This window comes from Octodon degus, unplaced genomic scaffold, assembly GCF_000260255.1.
Source record: "Octodon degus isolate 3935 unplaced genomic scaffold, OctDeg1.0 scaffold00095, whole genome shotgun sequence".
Classification (NCBI taxonomy): Eukaryota; Metazoa; Chordata; class Mammalia; order Rodentia; family Octodontidae; genus Octodon; species Octodon degus.
Genome location: NW_004524671.1, coordinates 4,839,044 through 4,861,770, shown reverse-complemented (window position 1 = coordinate 4,861,770; position 22,727 = coordinate 4,839,044). Strand labels below are relative to the sequence as shown.

The window sequence follows — 22,727 nt, the reverse complement described above, 5'->3', positions numbered from 1 at the left end:
CTGGGATGGGAGTCGGAGGACTGGATCGGGTTGAGCGAGTGCTCAGGCGAGCGGGTGAAGGTTGGCAGGAGCAGCCTCCCGTCCCTGCGGGCAACGCTGGCCCGGGCGCAGCGCCCGGCAGCTGGCTGGTGCAATCCCCCATTCGCCTTGCACCGATCGCAAGGAGGGGTCGGAATCCAAAACGCCAGGAGGAGCGAGGGCGCCCATTCTTTAGCCTGGCCAATGGGAACGCGGGCCCGTCGACGGATCCAATCAGCGCGGGCCCTGCGCCGACCCGCCAATAAGGCGCGGGAAGAGGTCCGGGCCGCGGCAGACGCGCGCCCCGCCGCCGCTGGGAGACGCGGCTTGTCAACGCGCTGCGCTCTCTGCCCTCGTCGCCCGCCCCGCTGCGCCATGGACGCCCCGAAGCAAGTGGTCAACTTCGGGCCCGGGCCCGCCAAGCTGCCGCGCTCGGTGAGGCGCGGCTTTCGCGAGCGGAGGGAGAGGGGCGAGGGGCGGGGGACGCGGGGCGGGCGTGCGCATGCCTGGAGGGCGCGCGCGTGGGCAGAGGCGGTGGGCGCTCGGCGCGGCGCAGTGTGGTGGGGGGGCCCGGTCCCTCCGCCGTGCGCGCTGTGGGCAGGGCCGGGGCTGCTGGACAGCGGTGCGAGCTCGCAGCCCTCGATTCCGCGTGTGCCTCCAGGCCCTCACGGGCACGGGCCCGCACGCCCCATGGCCTCCCCGCCGCGCGGCTCGCCTGCTGCGCGTGGGAGCGTGCAGTCTGCGGCGGCGGTGCGGCGAGGGAAAGGGAGGCCCCGCCACGGGGCCGCGCCGCTGCGTGGACGTGGACGGGAGGCCACGCTGCTACCCGACGTGAGCGTGCGGCCACAGTGGCCCATTGTGGCAGAGCACAGAGGTGGGGAGCGGCCGCCGCGCCCTGGCTGACACCCGCTCATTGTTCTGCTGTGGCTCTGGGTGAGCTCCCACGAGAGCAGGGCGGAAACGGCCCTGCAGCCCCGGGGCTGTGCTTTGGCCTCTTTAAAAGTATTTGTTGCCCGCATAATTTGTTACTAAACTGATTACAGTGACCATTGGCAACAGTGATACAATGATAATTTATTGTCCTGGGAGGATTGGTGAAATCTTGCCTTCGGAAGAAGTGAAGTGTACCTTAGTATCTATCACTCACCTTGCTCGAACTTGAGGCTCAACTTGTGTGAGTTGCATCAGTGAGGCTCCCAAGGGAGCTGGAGGAGCTGACTTGGCTGAGCCTGTTGGCCTCCCTTCCATCCCCCACCCCCAGATTTTATTTATTTAGTATTTTTTTAACATACACGGGATGCTGTGCACAGCATATAAAAGTAACCTTTTATTTTTCTAGGTGTTACTGGAGTTGCAAAAAGAATTACTAGACTACAAAGGAGTTGGTATTAGCGTTCTCGGTAAGAGTTGATTTTGGATTTTGTGACTGCTTGGCTTTCTTTCTTTTTTTTTTTTTTTTTTTTTTTTTTTTTTTTTTTTTTTTTTTTGCGGAACCGGGGATTGAACTCAAGTCCTTGCGCTTGCCAGGGAAGCACTTATTCCACTGAGCCATCTCCCAGGCCCACTGCTTGGCTTTCAAGGGAAACTAATTTAAATGGACAGAGCCTGAGTTTCAACTGAATCGTCCCATAAGCCTTATGTAGATACGTTTTTAAACTTTAATAACCAGGGTTGTGTGTTTGCCTGCAGCAGTTCTGAAAACAGCCCACGTGCTGGTAAGAGCCTTAGATATCTCAGCCCACTGGGGCTAGGGGTTTTTGTTGGTTGCAGGATATGGGATCAGAAGATAATGCTCACATTTGCATTACAAACCATGAATAATGTATAAGATTGTTTCACAATGAACTTAAAGAGTTTTTCTTAGGAAAGGCCAGAGATGGTACTGGCCCTGCCCTGGGGGCCCGCTGAGATGAGAATGAGACTGGGTGTGGTGCGCCTGGGAGGCTGAAAACAGGAGTATCACTGCGAGTCTGATAAGCCTCTGTAGGCCATGTCCTAAATACATTTCTTAAAATTTTTCTTACACGTCAATACAAACTTACTAAAGTTTCAAAGTACATATGCTTTCTGACCTTGCACATGAGTAATGTCATTATTAAATTTCTCTTCCCTGATTTATGGGACATACCAGAGAATATTGGACCCTTGAGTTCTAAAGTTTATTTTCTTTTCCTTTGGGGGGGAGTTCCACAGATTGTGAGTCGTTAAGAGACTGTAGGACTGATTCAGTGTATTGCTTATTTGAGTTGTATGTTTTCCTGAGTTTGCTACATGTAATTGCATTTCTGTGAGGTGAGCTCATAGTGTGGAAGGCTACACACAGATGGAGTCCTGTGTGTGAGAATGCGACGTGTGAAGAGTCGCAGGGACCCCATAAGTGAACAATGAGTTTATGAATGTGACAGTGTAAAGATCATTCTGCAGTTACTCTAAGGTGAAGATACTTGTAACTAAAAAGTCAATTTGGTTCCTCCCGTAAGTTAAGTGAGCATGGGAATTTGAATAAAAAGTAACTGAAACTTTCCTGTATTATCTCCCTGTGCATCTCATAAACTCTTATATTCATTCGAAATAAAAAACTATTTCAAGTTTTTTGAAATAAAACTATTTTTGTTGTTTTATTTTCTACAGAAATGAGTCACAGGTCATCAGATTTTGGCAAGATTATTGGGAACACAGAGAATCTGGTGCGAGAATTGTTGTAAGTTTTTAAAAGACCAAATTGTGTTACTTTGGTTTGGTACTCCATAGGCTTGAATGCCTGTTGTATTGTTTCTTATGTTCTGCTGTTTAGAATATTCTGTAAAGAGAAATTAATCAAGTTACCCCCAAGTTTACAAGTAGCACCTCCTGCTTTTTGGTTGATTTTCCAGCCCGAGCTCATGTTTATGTACAATATCCAAAGACGAGAAATCATTGTATGGGGGAGGATTTTTTTCAGCACTGTGGTAGCTAAACCAGCTTGAAAGAAATTTACAGGACAAGGAAACAACTGCCCAGTATGTCAGCATGATTACCTGCCATATAGTTCAGGGGTCCTCTGGTCTGGGCCTGTTACCACCTGTCAGAATCACTTGATTGGGTATAGATTAAAAAAAAAAAAAAATCCAAGGCCTGTCTCCATTTGCTGAATTGGAATGTCTGGAGAACCTTGATTTCTAACAGGCCTTGTGGATTATTGCAAGAATTCTGATGGTAGGGTTCTTTGTACCAAGAATTAAACTCGGGATCTCACCTTGTCAGGCAGGTGCTGTGTCACTGGGCTGTATCTCTGGCCCTTATTGCAAGAATTGTGAACTCCTGGACTGTTGCTTAAGTGAGACTGAGGTTATCCACTCTGCCGTGTGTGCACATGAATATGACGACCTTCGAAACAGACTCCTTCTTTTGTCTTTGGTCACAAAAATAATATGTGTACATGGTCAAAAACACAGATTTTAACTTCAAAAGTTAATCTGATGTTATCTGTATTTCCATCCGGGATAATCATTTATATTTTAGGGGCTGTCCTTGCATCATTTCATGAGCACAATTAGAATTGCTCTGACTTTTCCATAACTTTTAAAAAAAATTACCTTGATAAGGTAAGTAGCGGGAGTGGGCTTAGAGTACTGTGAGGAGTAAGGGAACATTGCCGTTCTGGGTGCTCAGAACTGATGTTATTTGCCTGGCTTATGCTGAGCCTGCCTTCTGGGTCCATGTCATGGTTCAAGGGGCAGCCTTGTTCTTATTGGAGAAGATACTTGAAACCTTGGCCTGAAACATGTGGCATTAGCCACATGGCTCTGAGCCTCCTCTGACTGGAGTCCTGGTTGATTGGTGGCTCTGTCCTTCTGCCCAGGTTCTTCTGGGTACTCCCATCTCTGGGTCTGTTTGGTTTCTACCCAACCAGTTTTTTAAATTTAAAAAATTTTTTTTACCCAACCAGTTTTTTCTCCATAATTGTGCTACATCTGAAAAGCAAGCCTGGAACCCTGCCTTGTCAGTCATCATGCTGTTAAGAAGCTAGATGTAGTCTTGGGAGCCCTACTGGCTGCTTTGCTGTCCTGCTGCATCTGCTGAGTCCTGAGTGTCAGCTAGGCAGCTTGGGATGAGATGTTGGTGCATCCTGTGTTCCTGAAGAGCCCACTGTGCTGCTGGGCCCATTACTGTTTATGTGTCTGGTTTTGCTCAGTGTCTGATTCCTAAACTGTTGACTCCTCTGTGACTTGGGTTTAGTTTCCATGGCACTGATCTCCTAGAGCTGGCCTAATTCTACTGCATGTAGCCCTGTATGCTGCATCTTAACTTTGGTATCAGAAGAGTTTTCTTTATTTCCTGACTTCACTTGTTTTCTTTTCCCAGTATTGGGAATTGAATTCAGGACCTTGTGGTACTATGTTAGATTCTCAGATCTTTTGTTCTTTATTTTGAGACAGTGTCTCACCAGGTTGTTAGGTTGCCCAGCCTGGGTTTAAACTTGTAGTCTCCCTGCCTCAGCTTCCTGGAGTGCTTGGACTATAGCCATATACTACCATGCCTGGCTCTGGCTCTGGCTCTGGCTCTGCTTTCTTACTTAGTGACTTTGCCAAAGGGCCACCCGTGGTTACAGGACTCACTCCTGCAGACTAACTGAGGAGTTTGAGTAGGTCGCAGAACCGAATCCCATGGGCCAGCTTGGGTCATGTGCTCATCTGAAGCTGGGGTTAGCCACATTTGATGGACTGAGGGGTCTGGGGATATTTGCATAAGGAAATAGCAGGATGTGGGAAGAGGAGGTACTTATGTTAAGGAGACAGGCTTCCACAGTAGCCCTCAGTAAGCAGCCGGTCAAGGAAAGCATAGATAAATGACTAGATTGGGGTAGACAGAGTAGTAGTGAGACTACCATATTTCTTAAAATAAGTCCACCCAAGGGCGTCTTAAGACATCACTTTTTCTTGGTCTTTGACTGAGAGAATCTGTGTATTCATTGTTATCCTTTTTTTTTTTTTCTGCCTAGAGCTGTGCCAGACAACTACAAAGTGATTTTTATGCAAGGTGGTGGGTGTGGCCAGTTCACTGCTGTCCCCTTAAACCTGATTGGCCTGAAAGCCAGAAGGTGTGCAGACTATGTGGGAACAGGATCATGGTAGGCTAAGGCTGCAGAAGAAGCTAAGAAGTTTGGGACTGTGAATGTCGTCCACCCTAAACTTGGGAGTTATACCAGTAAGTGCTGGGACCCCTGTTGCACAGCTGATGGGTGGCTTCCCAGGCTGTCTGCTCTTCTTCCGCAAGCTTTCCTCCCTTGCCAGTGCATTGTTTGGGGCTGTGTGGACTGGGCAGCTGTCTGCAGCAAAGAGTAGCTGTAGGTCCTAATACTTAGCTAAAAAGACCGGGGTGGAGGAGTGTGAGGGGGGCATTGCAGGGTGGCTATAGAATGGTTCACTTGAGACCTGGCGTCACCTCCCGTGTGCTCTTGGGTCCACAGTTGGGAAAGCTGTCCCCTCTTTCTGGGAAGGTGCCTATGTCCTCCCAGGTTGCAGCACCTTTGCTAGCGCATTCTCATTGTCTCATGTGCCTAGCATGGGTCAGCGTGGCGGTACCTGCACTCCTTCAACTTTGAGACTGGATTCATGTAGGCTGAGAGTGATGAGGGCTGGAGTCTTGGGAGAAAGCCTTTGGGTTCTCAGTGGGCATAGGAGAGACAGGAGCTGGGGGCAGGAATAAACCTCACCTATCTTGTGCCAGTTCTCAAGGTTCTTTGTACCCAACACATTCAAGGGTGTGAACGGTTATCCTTTAGGGTATTGTGGGCATGCTGATAGAAGAAGGAGGGTGCTGGTGAAAAGCCTTGAGTTAGGCTGCAAGGGGAGCAGTTGAGTCTCCTGGTTAGCACTGCTGTACATGAGAAGAACCTGAGTCTCCTGGTTAGCACATGCTGTACATGAGAAGAATCTGAGTCAAAAGTCAAAGTTTCAAACTTGTTTGTATGATAGAAATTCCAGATCCAGGCACTTGGACCCTCAACCCGGAAGCCTCCTATGTGTATTTCTGTGCAAATGAGACCGTGCACGGTGTGGAGTTTGACTTCATCCCTGATGTCAAGGGAGCAGTATTGGTCTGTGACATGTCCTCCAATTTCCTGTCCAAGCCTGTGGATGTTTCCAAGGTAGAGTACAAGCAAGGCTGACTTGGCTTCCTCAGGGGTTCTGGTATTTATGAGAAGGCTGTGGGAGGCTGGGACAAGCAGAGCCTGAAGCCAGGGCAGATGTTAGTGAGCCAGCCAACAGTTGCTTGTTACCAGCTTTCCTGGGGTTTGAAGCCCGACAGTGCGAGAGCTGTGCTAATGGTTGCTGCCTTGTGGGCTACACTCAAGCCCTACCTTTGAAGGTGGCTTTTGGAAACTTTCTGGGAGTGGTTTGTCCTCTCCAAGGGCAGATGCCGGGTGTCCTATCCCAGGGCACCTTCGTGAAGCCTCCTTTTCCTTATTGCGGACACTTGGTTGCTGAAGGCAGCCATTGAGGTGTAGACTGCGTGCCTTGATCCTGTCCTGGGCATACACAGTAAGGAGCAGCATCTGCAAAGAGTTAAAAGCAGTGGCTGAACCAGCCAAATGGTGAGCTGTTTTTTTTTTTTTCCTTTTCTTTTTAAGGAGTGGCATAGTATGCTTTATATAAAGTTGGTCATGTTAACTTCTGTGTGTCTGAGAGAGGCTCTGGGTATTGAACCTTGGACCTTGCACTGAGCTACCTCCACAGGCTTTTTATTTTGAGACAAGTTCTTACCGAGTCGCTCAGTTGCCCAGGCTGGGCTTGAACTTCTGTTCTTCTTGCCTCTGCCTCTCAGAGTGCCTGGCTTACGGGTGTGTGCTGTCACACCTGGCCTTAACTGCTATTAAGCGTATATTTCCTTGGCATTAAGAATATTGACATGGTTGTGCAGCCATAACCACCATCCATCTTAAGAACCTTTTTATTTTCCCAGACTGAAACTTTGTACCCATGAAACAGTCACTCCCGCAGACCCCTGTCCCTGGCCCCTGGCAGCTACCCTTCCACTTTGTGTCTGTGAGCTGAGTTCCTCTAGGGACCTCCTGTAAGTGGAATCATGCGATACTTGCTCTTTGGTGTCTGGCTTATTTAACTCACCATAAGAATGTTAAGATTCACTTATGTGGAAGCACCTGTCAGAGCTGTGTGTGTGTGTGTGTGTGTGGTGTGTGTGTGTGTGTGGGGGGGACTGGGACTTACCTTGCGCTTGGCACATGCTAGGCAAGAGCTCTGTCAGTGAGCTCCGTGGCTGTCCCTTTCTTATTTTGAGCCAGGCCTCCTGCCTCAGCCCCTGAGAGCTAGTGTCACAGGTGTGTGCCACCATGCCACCCTCAGAACTGCCCTCTAAAGCCTGAATAATGTTCCATTGTGTGAAGCTCCCATATTTGGCTTATAGTCTGCCTTTTGTTACTGCCAGGCACTGGTACTTCTAAGTCATCTATAAATCACACTTCTCAAACTTGATGTCCTAAAGTTTTATGGGGGGACAGGTGAGGTTCTAATCTTGCACACAGAATACCCTTAAATAACTTTAAGCATCTATTTCCTAGTTTCTCCTCCCTTGGACAGCTTGTTCTGTTATCTTTGTGTCTCAGCAGCCTTCTCTTCAGCATCTTTCAGTTATCTCTCTGTATAAATATACAAATTTTGTGTAAATAGATTTTGAATATTCACATAATACGCATTTAAAAATGTAATTTAGCATTTTTACCATTTAAAATTTATAAAAACAAAAAAATTTTTTCTTGTATTTCTTCACTTAGTTGCCAGGAACATTTAAAGACCCTGTTTTATTTTGATTTTGTTTCATTTTTTTCTGTACCATGGATTGTCCCTAGGGCCTTCCCACTGAACTGCATCCCATTTTCATTCTTTATTGGAGGTGGAATCTTGCTAAGTCACTCACTGTGGTGCCCAGGCTAGGCTAAACTTTTGGTCCTAGATTTAGGTGTGTGCCACTGTGGGCAGCTCTGAGGGCCTGTGCACCCTGATTTTGTTTTTGCGGTGCTGGACAGCATGCTGAGCGTGCACTGCACCCCTGAGCTGCACCCCAGGCAGCAGCTCACGTGTGAGGGCTGGGTTGGTTGTTGCATGGAAGCTTCTGAGCACGTGAATGTGTCCGAGGCTGCCTCAGTGCGGGACTTGGGTCGCCCCTTGCAGGTGAGGATTAGGCTTGGAGCTGAGGTGCTCATCTAGTCCATGTGCCCGCCCAGGGCATGCTTCCTGAATGGGAATAGTCATTTCCTCACATAGGCATTGCTTTGCAGAGTTGAAAGTTTACATGCGCTGATGAGAGTGACCATGAACGCTAACATTGTACGGCTTTCTCTTTTTAAGTTTGGTGTGATCTTTGCTGGTGCCCAGAAGAACGTCGGCTGTGCTGGGGTCACGGTGGTGATCGTCCGAGACGACCTGCTGGGATTTGCCCTCAGGGAGTGCCCCTCAGTCCTGGAGTACAAAGTGCAGGTTGCAAACAGCTCACTGTACAACACCCCTCCATGTTTCAGGTAACAGCTACTGTGCTGTGGCCCTGTTCGGGGAGCCTCAGTATTTCCCCTCCTAGAACCAGCAACTTCTTAGAGTTAGCACCTTCTTGAGCAGGGACCAGAGGGCATATCTGGGTCTGCCCAGCTCCCCTCCCGTTGGCCCTTTCCTCACTGTTTGATTAATTTTTCTTCTGCCGTTTGGATTCTGGAGAGTATGTTGCTGTTTTGGTCTTGATGTGCCAGGAGCCAGGGTTCACCATTAACCCAGAGCTCCCTGTGGATGAAATCCTGGGACAGACAAGGCAGACAGCCAGTGTTGTGTCCCCGAAGCCCTCTTGAAGTCCCAGGCTTTCCTTCCTTCTCTTCTGGGCCTGGGCAGAGCTGGCTGCCTGACACTGAACACTGGCCCGGAGTGCCTTCTGTTGAAGCCCAGCCTTCAGGGGCTCTAGCTGTGTGGGCCTTGGCTTCTCCTTCAGTCTCTACTCCCAGACCCGGATGTTTAGAGAGATCTTGAAAGATTTACCCACTGCCAGAGGAAGTGTGCTCAGTAGGTGTGTGAGCTTGGAGAAGTCCCTGGATCTGTCTTGCAGCAGGTTTCTCTGAGGTGACAGTTTTAGTACCCTTCTCTTGGGGTACTATGAGGTTGAGTATGTACTTTGTATTTAGGAAATACCTATAACTTGGTGATTTATAAATGTTAGCTGCCTTTTTATTCTTAATTCCCAGAGACTCAGCAGGGGTGGCCACAGAGGAAGAGTCCAGCTTTATGGATTTATCTTTGTGGGGCTCGTGTGATATGCAAGAGAATGTATAGGGCCTCTGTTCATCCTCCAGCCCCATTTTGCAAGTGAAGAGCAGAGGCCATGTTTCCAGAAGTGGGGGCATTACTGGTTGTGTGTCCAGGTAGTGCAGTGTGGTACTGGAGCCTGGGTGTGCATACCACATAGCGCTAGTGCTCTTCACAAGCAGAACGGTCAGTGTGCATTTATTTGTATGCAGAATTCTGTCTCAGGAGAAAAGATGCCTGTTGAAGTCCAGTTCTGTGGCTTGGTTGGGTTTTTGTCTGAGAGTTCTCTTCCAGGCTAGAGTCAGGCTGGTGCAGTGAATGGTTTCATGAGTCTTGACTTTGTCAGGCCCTCTCTTCCCTAGGTGCTGCCTCTGGACCATGCTTCCTGTGCTGTAACTCACTGTGAGAAAGGAGTTTCTCCAAACTTAGCGTTCCAGTGGAAATTTCCAAGCAGCTCCTGAAGGACAGGGTGTTCTGGGACTGACCCTTGGTCACTTCTAACGTTGACTCCTCCCCCAGCCCAGTAGAAAATGTTTCTAAAGTGAGTGTTAGGAGTGTGGCCTGAACTCTGTCAACTGCTTCCCAGGCGTGAGGTTTTAGGCAGTGGGGAAGCACCCTTGGTCCCTGGGCAGCTTTGGAACAGAACTTGGCAGGCCAGTGGTGACCGTCCTGTGCCAAAGACCTCAAGAGCAGGGTGTAGGGCTGAATGGGCAGAGGGGAGGTGGTGGCCCTTACTGTTAGAAGCGGGGCAGATCTGCTCAGTGAGTAGGTCAAGGCCCATCGGCTTCAGAACAAGAGGGCAGGAAGAAATGGGAGAGGGCTGTCCCTGAAGTGTCCTCTACAGCCAGCAAGATCTGACCAGGGCTTAGCCCAGGGTAGGAGGTGGCAGAGCCCAGGTGAGCCATGTGAGCCATGTATTTGCTGCACCTCTCCAAGAATTACTTCAAATGTGTTTTTCAACAGTATAGTGAGCACAATGATAAGTGCACTATCATTGTTGGGTGAAAAATTGTTCGGTGGGAGCTGTGGGGAAGTAGACCAGGTGTCTCATGCCAGTGGAAGGGGAGTGACATCCTTGTCAGCCTCCCCCTCACTCCGTCGTCTTGGGTTGACCTTGGCCCCTGAGCTGGTCCACCAGGGTTGGGAAGATTAGGGAGACACAGGAGCTCCTTCCCTGGTGCAGGGGGTTGCTGGGGAGAGACGAGGGCAGAAAAGGGGCAGTTTCTTCCCCACAGAGACCAGAATACCATAGGGTAAGTCAAGACGCTTAATGGTGTGGTTAGAATTAGTGTAGAGGACACAAGATGGTGTATTAAAGAACTCTGACCAAGCTGGTTGCTTCGTTTTGTTTTCCTCCCTAAGAAGACAGAAGTCTTGTGTGACTGTTAATGTTAGGGACACCCAGGACCCAGTGGCTTGTAAGGTGACTTGGACCCGTCCTGTTGGACTGCAGTGCCTAAATCGTGCAGAGCCGCCCTGCTAGAGCCACCCCCACATGCAGGCATCGGTGTGCATGCCTAAGTGCCCTCCCCAGTTCTGTGAGGCTGGCCAGGAGCCTGGAATGCCTCCGGACTTTGTGTCACCATTGTGTAGATACAGGATGGAGTTTGAACTGATGCCCATGGTTTGGGTTTTGTTTTTGCCAGAGCTGAAAGACTACAGGCCCTGGGAACTTAGTTTTAGCTGTGCTGGGTAAATTAGGCAGCAAATAGTTGTTCTGTAGCCCTGAGCAACACACTGGGGTAGAATAAAGGGCCACAGTCCTTCCCTCACACTTCGTGTGGGCATCCTGAAGCCAGTTAGTGCACAGAGGAAAAGGTGCTGAATGTCCCCTTTAACCTCACAAAGCAGCTTTTCCTCACAAAGCAGCTTTTCCTTATCATGACTAATTGAACCCAAAGCTTAAATCTGTTTCAGCTGCAGTATTCAGCTGCATTTTTTTTTTTTTTTTTTTTTTGGTTCCTCGAATGCCTTCAGGGCACTCTTGGCCAGCGGGAGAGGTGTGAGGTTCAAACTCCAGCAACCTGAGGCTGACAGCTTTGTGGAAGCAGCCACTTAAAGGCCTGAGCTAGGGCCAGGCCCCCTCAGCTGCATTTTTAATCCAGTTATTTTTGTTTTAGTGAAAATGTGAAGTGAAAACATTGTTAATCCAGCCACCTTTCTCCATAATGGAAGGTGCTGGTGGAGCCTGCACAAAGATGTGCAGCAGACCTCATGCCGGAGCTGCCTCTGGGGAGAGTGGGACCGAGTCCTTATCCTCCCTGGCAGAGCTGCCTGTGGTCTCCAGTCCAGAGCTTGTCTGCAGCCAGAACCTTTCAGTCAGCCAGGGAGAATTCCTAGTCCTTCCTGGTGTGCTTTTCTAATCCTGGTCCCACAGGGAATGGTTTATACTGCTTTTAAATGTGTATTAAAGTAACATAAACAGAACATCTCCAAGTGAATACATTCTCTGGCATGTTCTCCAGCTACTTGCTATGCACCTAGCAGAATCTTAACTGGGAATGATACAGCTACTCCTTGGTGTCTGTTTGGGATTTGTTCTAGGACCCCCATGGATAATAATCATCAGATGCTCAAGTCCCCTATAGAAAATGGTGTGAATCCAGGCATGGGACATTTCCCTGAACTCTCAGCACTCTGGGAGGCTGAAGCAGGAAGATCATCAGTTTGAGCCTCAGCCTGGGCAACTTAGAGATTTAGCAAGATCCTGTCTTTAAAAAAGTGTAGTTTTTTGCACATAGCTTGAGTACCTCTTCCTGTATACTTTAAATCATCTCCAGATTATTTACAATATTTAATCCAGTGTAAATGCTATGCAAATAATTGTTAGGCTGTATTGTGTCGGGAATAGTGATAAGAAGAAAAGTTTGCATGTTCACTACAGATGCGTTTTTCTGTCTGAGGTGTTTGCATTCACAGGTGCACAGCGGCCACTGAAGGGTTCCCATGTTGTTCCTGATAGCTGGCTGGGACAGTGGACTGTATGTGGTCCTTACCACAACTTTGGATTCGGAGAGTTAGCAGACTTGAAACTCTGGGTAACAGTGGCAGGGGAGAGCAAAACTTAGTTTCCTAAAGGTATTGGTTATGGCTCTGCGTGGCCCACATGGCATGTGCGGTAGGTGTGTTTCTGGTTCGTGGTGGGCGAGCAGGCTGCAGTGTCTTAGAAGATTTTGCAGGAGAGGTTGGCAGTAACCTTCCGCAGCCTGCACACGTGTTCACAGTGGAGTGGCTGGACTTGTTGGCTGTGACTGAGGCTGGGGCATAGCCCAGGTGAGCCTCTGGTGGCCGCACATGGCTCTGGAGGTAATGAGGAGAGGTTGGCCCTGGAGCCAGGCCAGCCAGTTTTGGAATCCTGGCTTTGTCAGCCACTTTGCTGGATGACTTCAGGGAAGTCCACCTCTCTGAATCTGTTCCCTTAGCTGTAAAGTATGATTCTGATGGTTTTGGCCTTAGGATTATGTGATCAGTGTCAATAGTTGGCAGCCACACAGGCTTCATTCTTTTGAAGAATGAAGGTTCATTCTCAGTGAGGTTCATTCTCTTGTTTCTCCTCTTCATTTGTGCCCTGGAATTCTTAGTCTTTATTCTAGGAGCTGCAGCTGAGGATGTAGGCACTCTGCTGTTTTCTGCTTCTCCCTCTTGCCTCTGTCAGTAACTGATTTCTGTTGCCCTTGCTTCCTGGGGAGCCAGCCAGCAGAAACTTCTGGAGGCATCTGTAGGGTTCTGGCTGTTCTCCCAAGGCTCCTCTGGGCAGCCCAGTGTTGGCTTCTGCTGCTTTTTGGAGTAGAAACTCTGGGGCTTGGCTCCCCAGGTGAAACACTGAATGAGCTAGTGTGTATAGGGGCCCCATGATAAGCTTCTGGCTCTTAGAGCATTTTCTGACCCTGGCGATTTCCCCCCGAGCACTCCGTCATTGTGTGAATAAATGGAAGGTATTGGTAAATGAGGAGGTAGCTGGGCTCCAGTACTCCTACTCTGGAGTTGTGTTTTTTGCACAATTCCCATAGAGGACTTTTGTCCTGTATCTTCTGGAGAAAGCATTGCTGGGAGCTGGCCACTTACAACTCCCAGCTCAAGGATGGGGAACAGGGAGTAACTCAGGGGGAGAGCAGTGGTCCAGTTCTGGCTTGGGGTGGGGTGGGTGGTAGAGTGTGGGGGGATGGGCTGCTTTCAGTGAGGGGCACACTGAGCCCCTGGCACCTTTCTAAAGGCAGAGGCATAGCGTCCGCACACACCAGCACACCCACACAAGCTAGCCACCTAACACTTCACTCGAATGGTAAGCAGTGTATTTGTGTAGTGACCAGCGGATTTTTGTTTCCATGACATACACTCATATGTTTATTCTATGTCAACTAGTTTTTGCACACTTTTTATTTGGAATGTTGTATTTGCTTTTGATGTTTATTTCTTTTGCTAACTTGTGTTTATTTGTGAAAAATAACCAATAATAGTTCAAAATTATTGTAATATAAACTATTAGTGTATTACAAATTAATTGTTATACTTACCAAAACTTAGTGATGGAATCTTTTGCAAAACAAACTGGTGACGTGTCTGGGACACTGAGTTGGAATAGGAAGGAAGCCAAAAAGATCTGCAAACAAGAAAACTGGAAAAAAAAAAAAAAAAAAGAATATTAGCTCTCAGTGTTTCAGTTTCTCTTTTCTTGTTGCTAGGACAAAATACCCAACACCCAAAATGAAGAAAGGTTTATGTTGCTCACAGTGGAGGTGCCAGTCCAATCTCAGCTGGCCCCAAGGCAGCGTGGCACATGGCACAGAGCAGCCTTTTACAGCGGCAGCAAAGAGTAAGAGCAGGAGGGAGAAGCGGCGGTGGCACTGGCAGCTAGTATCTCTCTCCTCCTTACACTGCGATGCAGATTACCCGCCTCAGGGCCAGCGTGTAGCACTCACACCTGCACTCTCTTAAACTGATAGAAATGAGTAGTAGAGACATCTCCTTACATCTGCTTCATAATACAGAAATGATAGAACTTGAAAGAAGAAAGGAAGCTAAAAACATTTCAGTAGTGGTCAGTGATCATGATTCTGTGAGTGGTGTTAATAAAGTTAACCAACATCTAGCAAGCGATCCTGTATGAAGAGGTGAGGAAAAAATATTTTATAATATACTTATGCACCTTCTGCATCCAACAGTATGGAACTCATTTGTTATTTGTTCAAGACAAAGGGGCTCAAAAAGTCATTTAAAATGTAGATTACATCTAATAGGCCAAGTGATTGAAAAATAGAGAGTGAAATGCCAACCAGGATGTCCATTGGCGTCTTTACCGTTACATTTACTGGGTAGACATTTCATTGTAGCTACACCACCTACAGGATAAAAGGAAAGGCTAACACGACAGTGTAAACTGCGCCTTTCAAAGAAAGACAAGTGAGGCAAAAGAGGCTAGATAGGCTGTCCAGATTATAGCATTGTGTCATGGATTGAATGTTTTAAGATATACCGTACACAGAAAAATTATTGTATAAATTTGATAAAATTGTCATTTTTATATTGTCTGTTATATCATCTTCTAAAGATTAACAAAAAAAAATATGCAGTTTTTGGTCATCCTGTATTTAAATTTGGATGGTAAGTGCTTAAATACTGCTTGGCTCTTTTTGTATGAGAACCCCAAATGTAAATAAAAGCTAGCCTATAGGAAGTGGAGAGAGATCTTTCTCAGTTGGGAAGGGATCCAGATGGAGGGAGGGGAAGGGAGAGAGGATGCAAAGAATTGAGATGTAGTCTGTGTTTACTGGCTCTACACAAAGAACATAAACATTACTCAAAAAAAAAAAAGCATTCAGAAGATTGCTGGGGAAATCCATGCACTGTTCTGTATTTTCAGGATAGTTTTGGGCAGCTAGCAGTAAAAATTTTACTAGCTACCATTTGTGCAGCCCACCTGCCATGTACTCAGTGCTGTGCTCAGCGTGGGTCTTCCAGGAGACAGGAGGTTGGAATACTTGCCTCAGAAAGGGTAGCCACAAGCTGTAAGGGGCTGTGGTACAGCAGGGCTCCCTGGAGCCAGGAGCATGTGTCCTCTGCTGTTTGTTCTCCTTTTCTTATCTTGGTCTTTCTCAGCTCAAGCACTGGCTTCACTACCTCAGGAGCCTTCTCTGAGTGCTGCCTAGAAATCAGATCTAGTGTACTTACACTGTATCTTACAGTTGCACCCAAACTCGGTTTGCTTTTTCTCTTCTTTCCTGGGTTGGAAAGCCCAGGGAAGTTTCTTGTTTTGTTTCTTTGAGACAGAATCTTGTTATGTAGTTTAGGCTGACCTTGAACTAGCTATGCAGCCCAGGCTGGCCTCAAATTTGTGATTGTTTTGCCTCAGCCTCTGGATTGCTGGGAAGACAGGCCTGCACCATCACCTGAATTTCTGATTACTCAGGGTGGGTCTTACATCCAACTTGGAGGCCAGAGGGGGAAGGCTCTCTAGGATCTGCATGTTGGGTGGGAGGCTAGATTTGAGAAGAGCAGGACAGGTACAATGCGAGGTGTCCACCTTAAGCAGGTGGTTCTTGTTCCCAATGGGAAAGCCAGGACTCAGATTCCTGAGCGATTTATCCTGTGTACTGTGTCTAGTCCTACTGTCGGTAGCATTAGGACTGGAATTGACTGTGACAGACTGTGATCTTACCTGCAGTGTCACATCACATGGACTTTGCTAGGAGAAAGACCCTGAAAGTAGGACTTTGGGATGGAAAAGGGGAATGGTGTGAACTTGGAGCCTTCCAAGACTAGATTCCCAAACACAGGCACACAGAAACATACAGTAAAGGGGTGAGTAGAAAATAGAGCAGGTAGTATGTGGAGGGGGCAGTGGAGTTCAGGAAAGTAAAGACTTAATGTTGGGTGGAGCTGGGGAGAAGGACTTTGATGATGTCCTGTGGGGAGGGGGAGATTGGATGGTGTGATCCAGGTGTCACGGGGAGATGAATGGGCTAGGCAGGGAGGGACTGATGACTCCATTGAGTACCCTACCAAGGCTATTGGAATGGCCCCCTGAGCTGGGTTGGGGATGACCCTGGTCCTTGGTTTGTGACATACTCTTTACACTTGATCTACTTTACCTGTATGAACTCAAGTCTCACAGCAGTTTTTTTTGAATGTCTTTCCACTTGTGCAGAGGTGAACTAAATCTTTGTTTTCATCTTTATTTTAGCATCTATGTCATGGGCCTGGTCTTGGAGTGGATTAAGAACAATGGCGGGGCAGCAAGCATGGAGAAGCTCAGCTCCATCAAATCTAAGATGATTTATGACATTATTGATAAATCTCAAGGATTCTATGTGTAAGTCATTGGATTTCATCTCACACTTTGCCTCTTGTGAACTGGAAACTTCCTCTTTCTGCCCCTGAGTATGGGAGTTGAAGTCTTGTCTCCTGCTTTCCACCTGGGAACCCTCAACTTTGGGACCTGTGTCCAGTGGGTGGTGACATTTCTCACTGCAGAGACCTTGTTCTGAGGAAGAGACTCGGTTTGATCCCTGGGGTGGAGCCTTTGTCTGACCTCCTGCTGTGTGTTGCTGGGAGAAACATTTATCAGGGACCAGCTTCATGCTGTGTGTATGTGTGTGTGTGTGCGTGCATGTGCATGTGTGTGCATGTGTACCTTGTTTATACATAAAATTACACATATAGTAATATTTATACTCTGCTACCAAATTTCCTTTGTCTTATGCGGGGCTCTTGCTGTATTGTCCAAGCTGACCTGGAAGTCCTGGGCCCAAGCCATCCTCCTCTCTTAGCCTCCTGAGACCTATAGGTGTGTACCATTGCACGTGGCTTAGGACCTCCAGCCTTGCTCCACCATCGTTTTTTTGGTAGTACTGGGGATTGAACTTAGGGAGTGCAGAGCTACATCTTTAGTCCATTTCATTTTTTATTTTAGAACTGGTTATTGCTGAGTTGGCCAGGTTGGACTTGAACTTGATGTCTTCCTGCCTCAGCCTTCTGAATAGCTGGAACTGTAGACATGCATTGCTATGCCTGGCAGAACTCCTGTTCTTAGTGGTTTTTATTTGGGATTCACTTTGTTGCAACAAAAATATCTACCCACTGGCAATGAGGGAATTTGCACTCAATAGTTTATAGACTACATGCTATAGGAAATAGTATGCTTCAGTCCTGACGTAGACTTGTGTTTTTAGCCAGGAGTTGCACACTTCCCCCTGCATCCATGCTCCAGGAGTGAGAGAGTACCCTTTGGACAACTAAGACAAAGTGATAGGTTGCCATCGCCTTTCTCCTAAATGCTCATTGCCTGCCCCTGTGAACTCTTGACACACAGTGGTTCTCCAGCTGCAAACCCTGGGGGAGTCGGGCTTGGCTGGAGACCTTGGCCGTGGCTTCCTTTGCAGGTGCCATTGCAGGAAGGGACGCTTGTTGCACCTTCCTAGTGCTCTTGCTTCTGTGTAACAGAGGAGAGGCAGGTTGGGAGCCACCCTCCTAGTTAGTCCCTGATGCATGAGGTGTCTGGGAGACGCTGGCAGTGCTTATTGGAGCTCTTTTAATGTGCATGACTAGTGGTAGAGGGTTCAGGGAGTTCATAGCCAGAAGCTTATGAGTGCACATAAGCTTGGAAGAGGGGATACTCTGGCCAAAGGGGAAAGGAGAGCTTTTGGATGAGCTCAAGCTTTGGTGTCAGTAGATGAGGCAAAGAAGAGAGCAGGAGTACTTGAAGGGATTTTAAAGAAGGAAGTGATGACCCTTACAAAGCACTAAGGGAAGAAGGTAGAATGTTTGGTTATAGTTGCTGGGTTGTCTGGTGGAGATGGCTATGCCAGATTGAAAGACAAGCTGTGGAAAATTCTGAGGACATGGTCAGGGCATGTGCTCACTCATCCATGTACCTGTCCACTTGTCTACTCGCTTGTGCCTTGTTTAACTCATCCATCTGTCCAACTAGCAGTCCCCCCATCAGGTACTCACCTACCCAGTTGCTCAGTTAGTCTGTCTGTTCGTCTGTGCATCCCTCCCTACTTCCCTTCCTTCCTGAGCGCCCATTCTGGGCAAGCCTGCCACTGAGATTAGATAAGAAAACCCTAGAAGATTCTGAGTTCATTCCACAGCCAAATTACCCCATAGCACTGGTGATTGGTGTCAAGCCTGCATGTGGGGCAGGGGGCCTCACACTTCAGGTGAACTCTCTGCCACTTATGGCATGTGACTTTGGTCCAGTGACCTGAGTTAAGCCTATCTGTACAATGGGCATAGTAATGGTACATTAATGGGCATAATAATCCTAAGATTAAATAGAAAGGCGAGTGAGCATGGTGTGTGCAAAGCTTGAAGGCATAGTCTGTCACATCGCTTAACATGAATAAGGCACTAGAAACAGGAGCGTATCATGAGCACCCTTCACCTGTTCGCTGTATTACTCTTTGTGGTTATTACCATGTAAAGCACTTTAGAAGTTCCCACATACACCTCCTAATAAGAATTTCATTATTGTAAGGAAGTCCAAGCCACAGATTCTCTATCCAGGTAAGAGGTCACTTCTGTTGCCTTATTTGTGAAGACCAGGCCTTATGAAAGAGAAGGATATATTGAGGGGGGTCAGCGAAGACTGTTAGGGCTCCTAGGCAGTGTGTCCATGGAGTTGCTGCCCTGTGACTTACACTCAGAGCCTGTGTGACTTTTTGCTTAAATAGTGCAAGAGTCAGCAGAAAACCAGAGAGGTCTTAGGTTAAGGAGCAGATCATGTGCAGAGTGTGACAAGTGAGAGCTCCGTGTGTCTGTCTGCTGCAGTTTTTCATTCTGCAGCAGCAAACGTGTAAATTGTAAGGAAACAATGCACAGTACGCACAAGAATTGTGAATTTTTTTTTTTTTTTAATTTTAGGGAAGGGTCTACAGGGTGTTCAGGATCTCAGTACTAGATTGGACTCATAGTGATCTGCCTGTTTACAGATCACTGTAATCCCAAGAGCTGGGATTAAGGGTATGCCCCACCACACCCAGTCTCAATTGCTGTCTCAGTGCGCCCTGGGGGTGGGACCAGCACTGCAGGCCAGGGGATCAAACCCCTGGCCCCTGTGCCTGCTTGCAGGTGCTTTAATCTGCTGAGCTATTTGTCCAGCCCTAAGAGTTGTGAAATTTTTAATCAGACAAATCAGTTCAAGTTTGTGTAGAAGTTCAACTGAAAATTTTTAAATTGGGGACAAATTTACCAAATGATGTATTATAATTCTTTAGTGCCATATTAATTTAGACTGCAGTACTGTCACAGTAAGAGATAGCACTCGTTCAGTGGGAGAGGAATCCAGAAACACCCATGCTTACTTGAAAATTAATTGCTTGTTAAATTAGAGGAAATTTATATTCATAACATGCTGTTTGAAGCAGTGACAGTCCCTGTAAACCAATTTAGAGTTATCTGGATCAGGCCATATTAAAAAATGAAATCCAAACAAAGATCTAAAGACAATAAACAGAATTATAAAAATCCTATGGAAAATTATAGGTGAGAATTTCTAAGTCTAGAAATATAGAAGGCTTTCCTTAAAAAGCCACAGAACTTGGAAGTATTGAAGTAATGACATTTAAATTCATGCAGGTTTTAAAATGTTACACAGTTGAAGACTTATGACAGACATGGGGAAAACTTTGAAGTTTATAACAAAAAGGTTGCTAGCCTTAAGATAGGCAAGAAGCCACAAATAATGAAGAATAAGCAAGTAAAACCCAGGGTCTGGTAGGGCATGGTTGTCCTTGCCTGTAATCCCAGCACTCCCAAGAGGTTGAGGCAGGGGGAGGATTGGAAGTTTGAGCCCAGTCTGTACAACTTAGTGACTTGCTGAATGACACCTGTCACAAAACAAAATAAGCTGGGGATACAGCTCAGTGCAAAGGCCCTGAGTTTAACTTGTAGTCTGTTTTTTTTATTTTTTATTTTTTGGTACTGGAAGTCAAAACTCAAGACCTCAGTCTTGCCAGGCAGGTGCCATGCTGCTGAGCTATATCTCTGGTCCAATTTCTAGTACTTAGAGAATTGTAACCACCCAACCAACCATGGCAGAAGGTGGACTCTGAAGCTATGCTTGCAGCACCTATCCATGCCTGAGCCCACTTGTTGATGAAGCAGTGCTGTGTCTTGAGTGGCTCCCCTCTCCCAGTACCCTGCTGGGTGCAGAGGCAGTGTAGAATTAAAGGTCACAAGTTCAGCGTAGGGCAGGAAGTGACCTCGCTTAAGGATTCGGCCTAGTTCCAGTAGAGCTGTATGCGGGGTCCTGCAGGCTTTGCAGCCAGCCCTGGCAGGAACCAAGCTCCTCAGGTCAGAGTTAGGTAGGTACAGGCGCTCCCCCCTCCCCGCCATGCGGATCTGTGCCAGAAAACCTTTCTTCTGTCCTGACCTTCCATCTGCCTTAGAATTGGAAGTTTGCCTTAGAAGTTTGCCTTAGAATTGCCTGCGTGGCTTTTGGGGAACTGTTTGTTTGGCTTTAATTTCTTCCTTGCATCTAGAAACTTTTTTTCTTTTTTCTTTTCTTTTATTTTCTTTTATTTTTTTTCTTTTCAAAGTTTTATTGATAAACATATAGCAATGAGACAGTTTCAAATCAAATCGAAAGTACAGTTTCAACAAATAATACACTGCATATATTCTTCTTAGTGGTTAATTGCTGTACAAGATGCAGACTTGTGATCCTACTTACAAACACCAAAACTTTTTTTCTATGCTTGTGGATTTTATTCAAGATAGCTCATTCATTTCTCAAGTAGCTAAAATAATACACTTGGATTTCAGATGTCCAGTGGAGCCACAGAACAGAAGCAGGATGAACATTTCCTTTCGCATTGGCAGTGCCAAGGGAGATGATGCTCTGGAGAAAAGATTCCTGGATAAAGCACTCGAGCTCAATATGATCTCCTTGAAAGGGCACAGGTAAGTACGCCTCCTCCCTATCCGGAAGCTGGCCTGAGATTTGGTTTCCCTTTTCAAGTGCAAGATGAAACACACGAGAGGTTACTGAGCTGGGGCTAGCAATTGTGTGACTTTGGAGAAATTGTGTGCCTGCCTCGGACTGCAGAACCCACAGCACTGGTTCCTGGCTAGGGGTGGGGGAGCGACATCCGTGGTGCTTTCGTCAAAGTCAGGTTTCTTCAAAATCGCTTAGCCAGTTCCTAGCACAGAGCCTGCCCTGTCCTGGTGTTAGAGCGTTGCTGCGACTCCAGCTGAGCATCAGAGAGACTCTAGGCTTAACTTTGCAGACAAGACAGTGGCTGTCCTTACACACGAGAGCCACAGTGGCAGCGAGATGTCCACCGCCCACATGGCCAGCACTGTGGGGCAAGTGCTGGAAAGGCTCTTGCCCACATTGAGTTTTTATGTATCCAGAGTGAGTAGTTGCAGTTGATGCAGAGTGAGCATGATGGGTTGTCGCTGCACAAGAGAGACTTTCCTAATGAAAGAATTGGAAGCTCTGTGCCACCTGTTTAGGATTTTCAGGTGAGACATTGGTCACAGTGACTGTCAGGAGAGGAATTAGGGAAGGGTCATGGTGAGTGTGTGTGTGTGTGTGTGTGTGTGTGTGTGTGTGTGGTACTAGGGATGAAGCTGGGGCCTCACATGTGCTACACAAACACTTGACTATTGAGTGACACCCTCAGCCCAATGCTTGTGTTCTCAATTGCTTGATCTCACTTTAGGTCTGTGGGAGGCATCCGGGTTTCTCTGTATAATGCCGTCACAGTTGAAGACGCTAAGAAGCTGGCTGCCTTCATGGAAAATTTTTTGGAAATGCATCAACTGTGAATACATCGTAACTCATCTACACGCTGCTCTTGAGTGACAAAGTTTAGAGTAACTTGGGAAATGGCTTCATTAATATGAAAGACATGATATTTTTTTTTTTCAAATGAACATGGTAATGGTAAATTCTTCAGTTTGCAAAGATTATGGCAAAACTGTCAAGAGTTCTGCAAAGCTGATGAGATTACCAGCTAATGGCCACCTTACTCCTGATTCAGACTGGAAGCATTTTTTTAAATCTTCCTGTTGCTTTTCTAACAATCTCCAGTCTAATTTTGTCTTTGCTGCTGCTTTTCTTAGGTAAATATTAGTATTGTAACTTGCCTGGGACTTACTTGTGCCTGTGGCCATTATTTGTGGAGTCACGCAAGCATAGCACCGGTTTGAGGTGGAGCTGTAACTCTGAATCAAGACAGTGGTGGGGTCTGTTGGCTCCCGGGGTAAACGCTGATGTTGACAGTGGCGAGGGTTCTGGAATTCCCGGTGAAAGGTGGATAGGGATACCTGTACTGTTACCTTTATAAAGAGATAAAGTGACTTACTATAAAAAAAAGAGAAAAATTTGAGACATAACAATTCTACAGTTATAAATAAGTAAAAATAAAATTTAAAAATGGATTTTGACTGAGGACATTGGAAACCTATTCAATAATATTG

General features: G+C 47.0%; 1 protein-coding gene across 1 annotated transcript; it reads left to right on the top strand.

The window, feature by feature from the left end:
- Positions 1-313: 313 nt before the first annotated feature.
- Positions 314-22,558, top strand: LOC101591555 (phosphoserine aminotransferase). Its single transcript, XM_012516219.2, has 9 exons — positions 314-453; positions 1,358-1,418; positions 2,650-2,719; positions 5,000-5,205; positions 5,976-6,148; positions 8,367-8,536; positions 16,483-16,611; positions 21,066-21,203; positions 21,968-22,558. Exons 5-9 carry the CDS (start codon positions 6,107-6,109, stop codon positions 22,071-22,073), a joined length of 585 nt encoding a protein of 194 aa, XP_012371673.2. The 5' UTR covers positions 314-453; positions 1,358-1,418; positions 2,650-2,719; positions 5,000-5,205; positions 5,976-6,106; the 3' UTR covers positions 22,074-22,558.
- Positions 22,559-22,727: the final 169 nt, after the last annotated feature.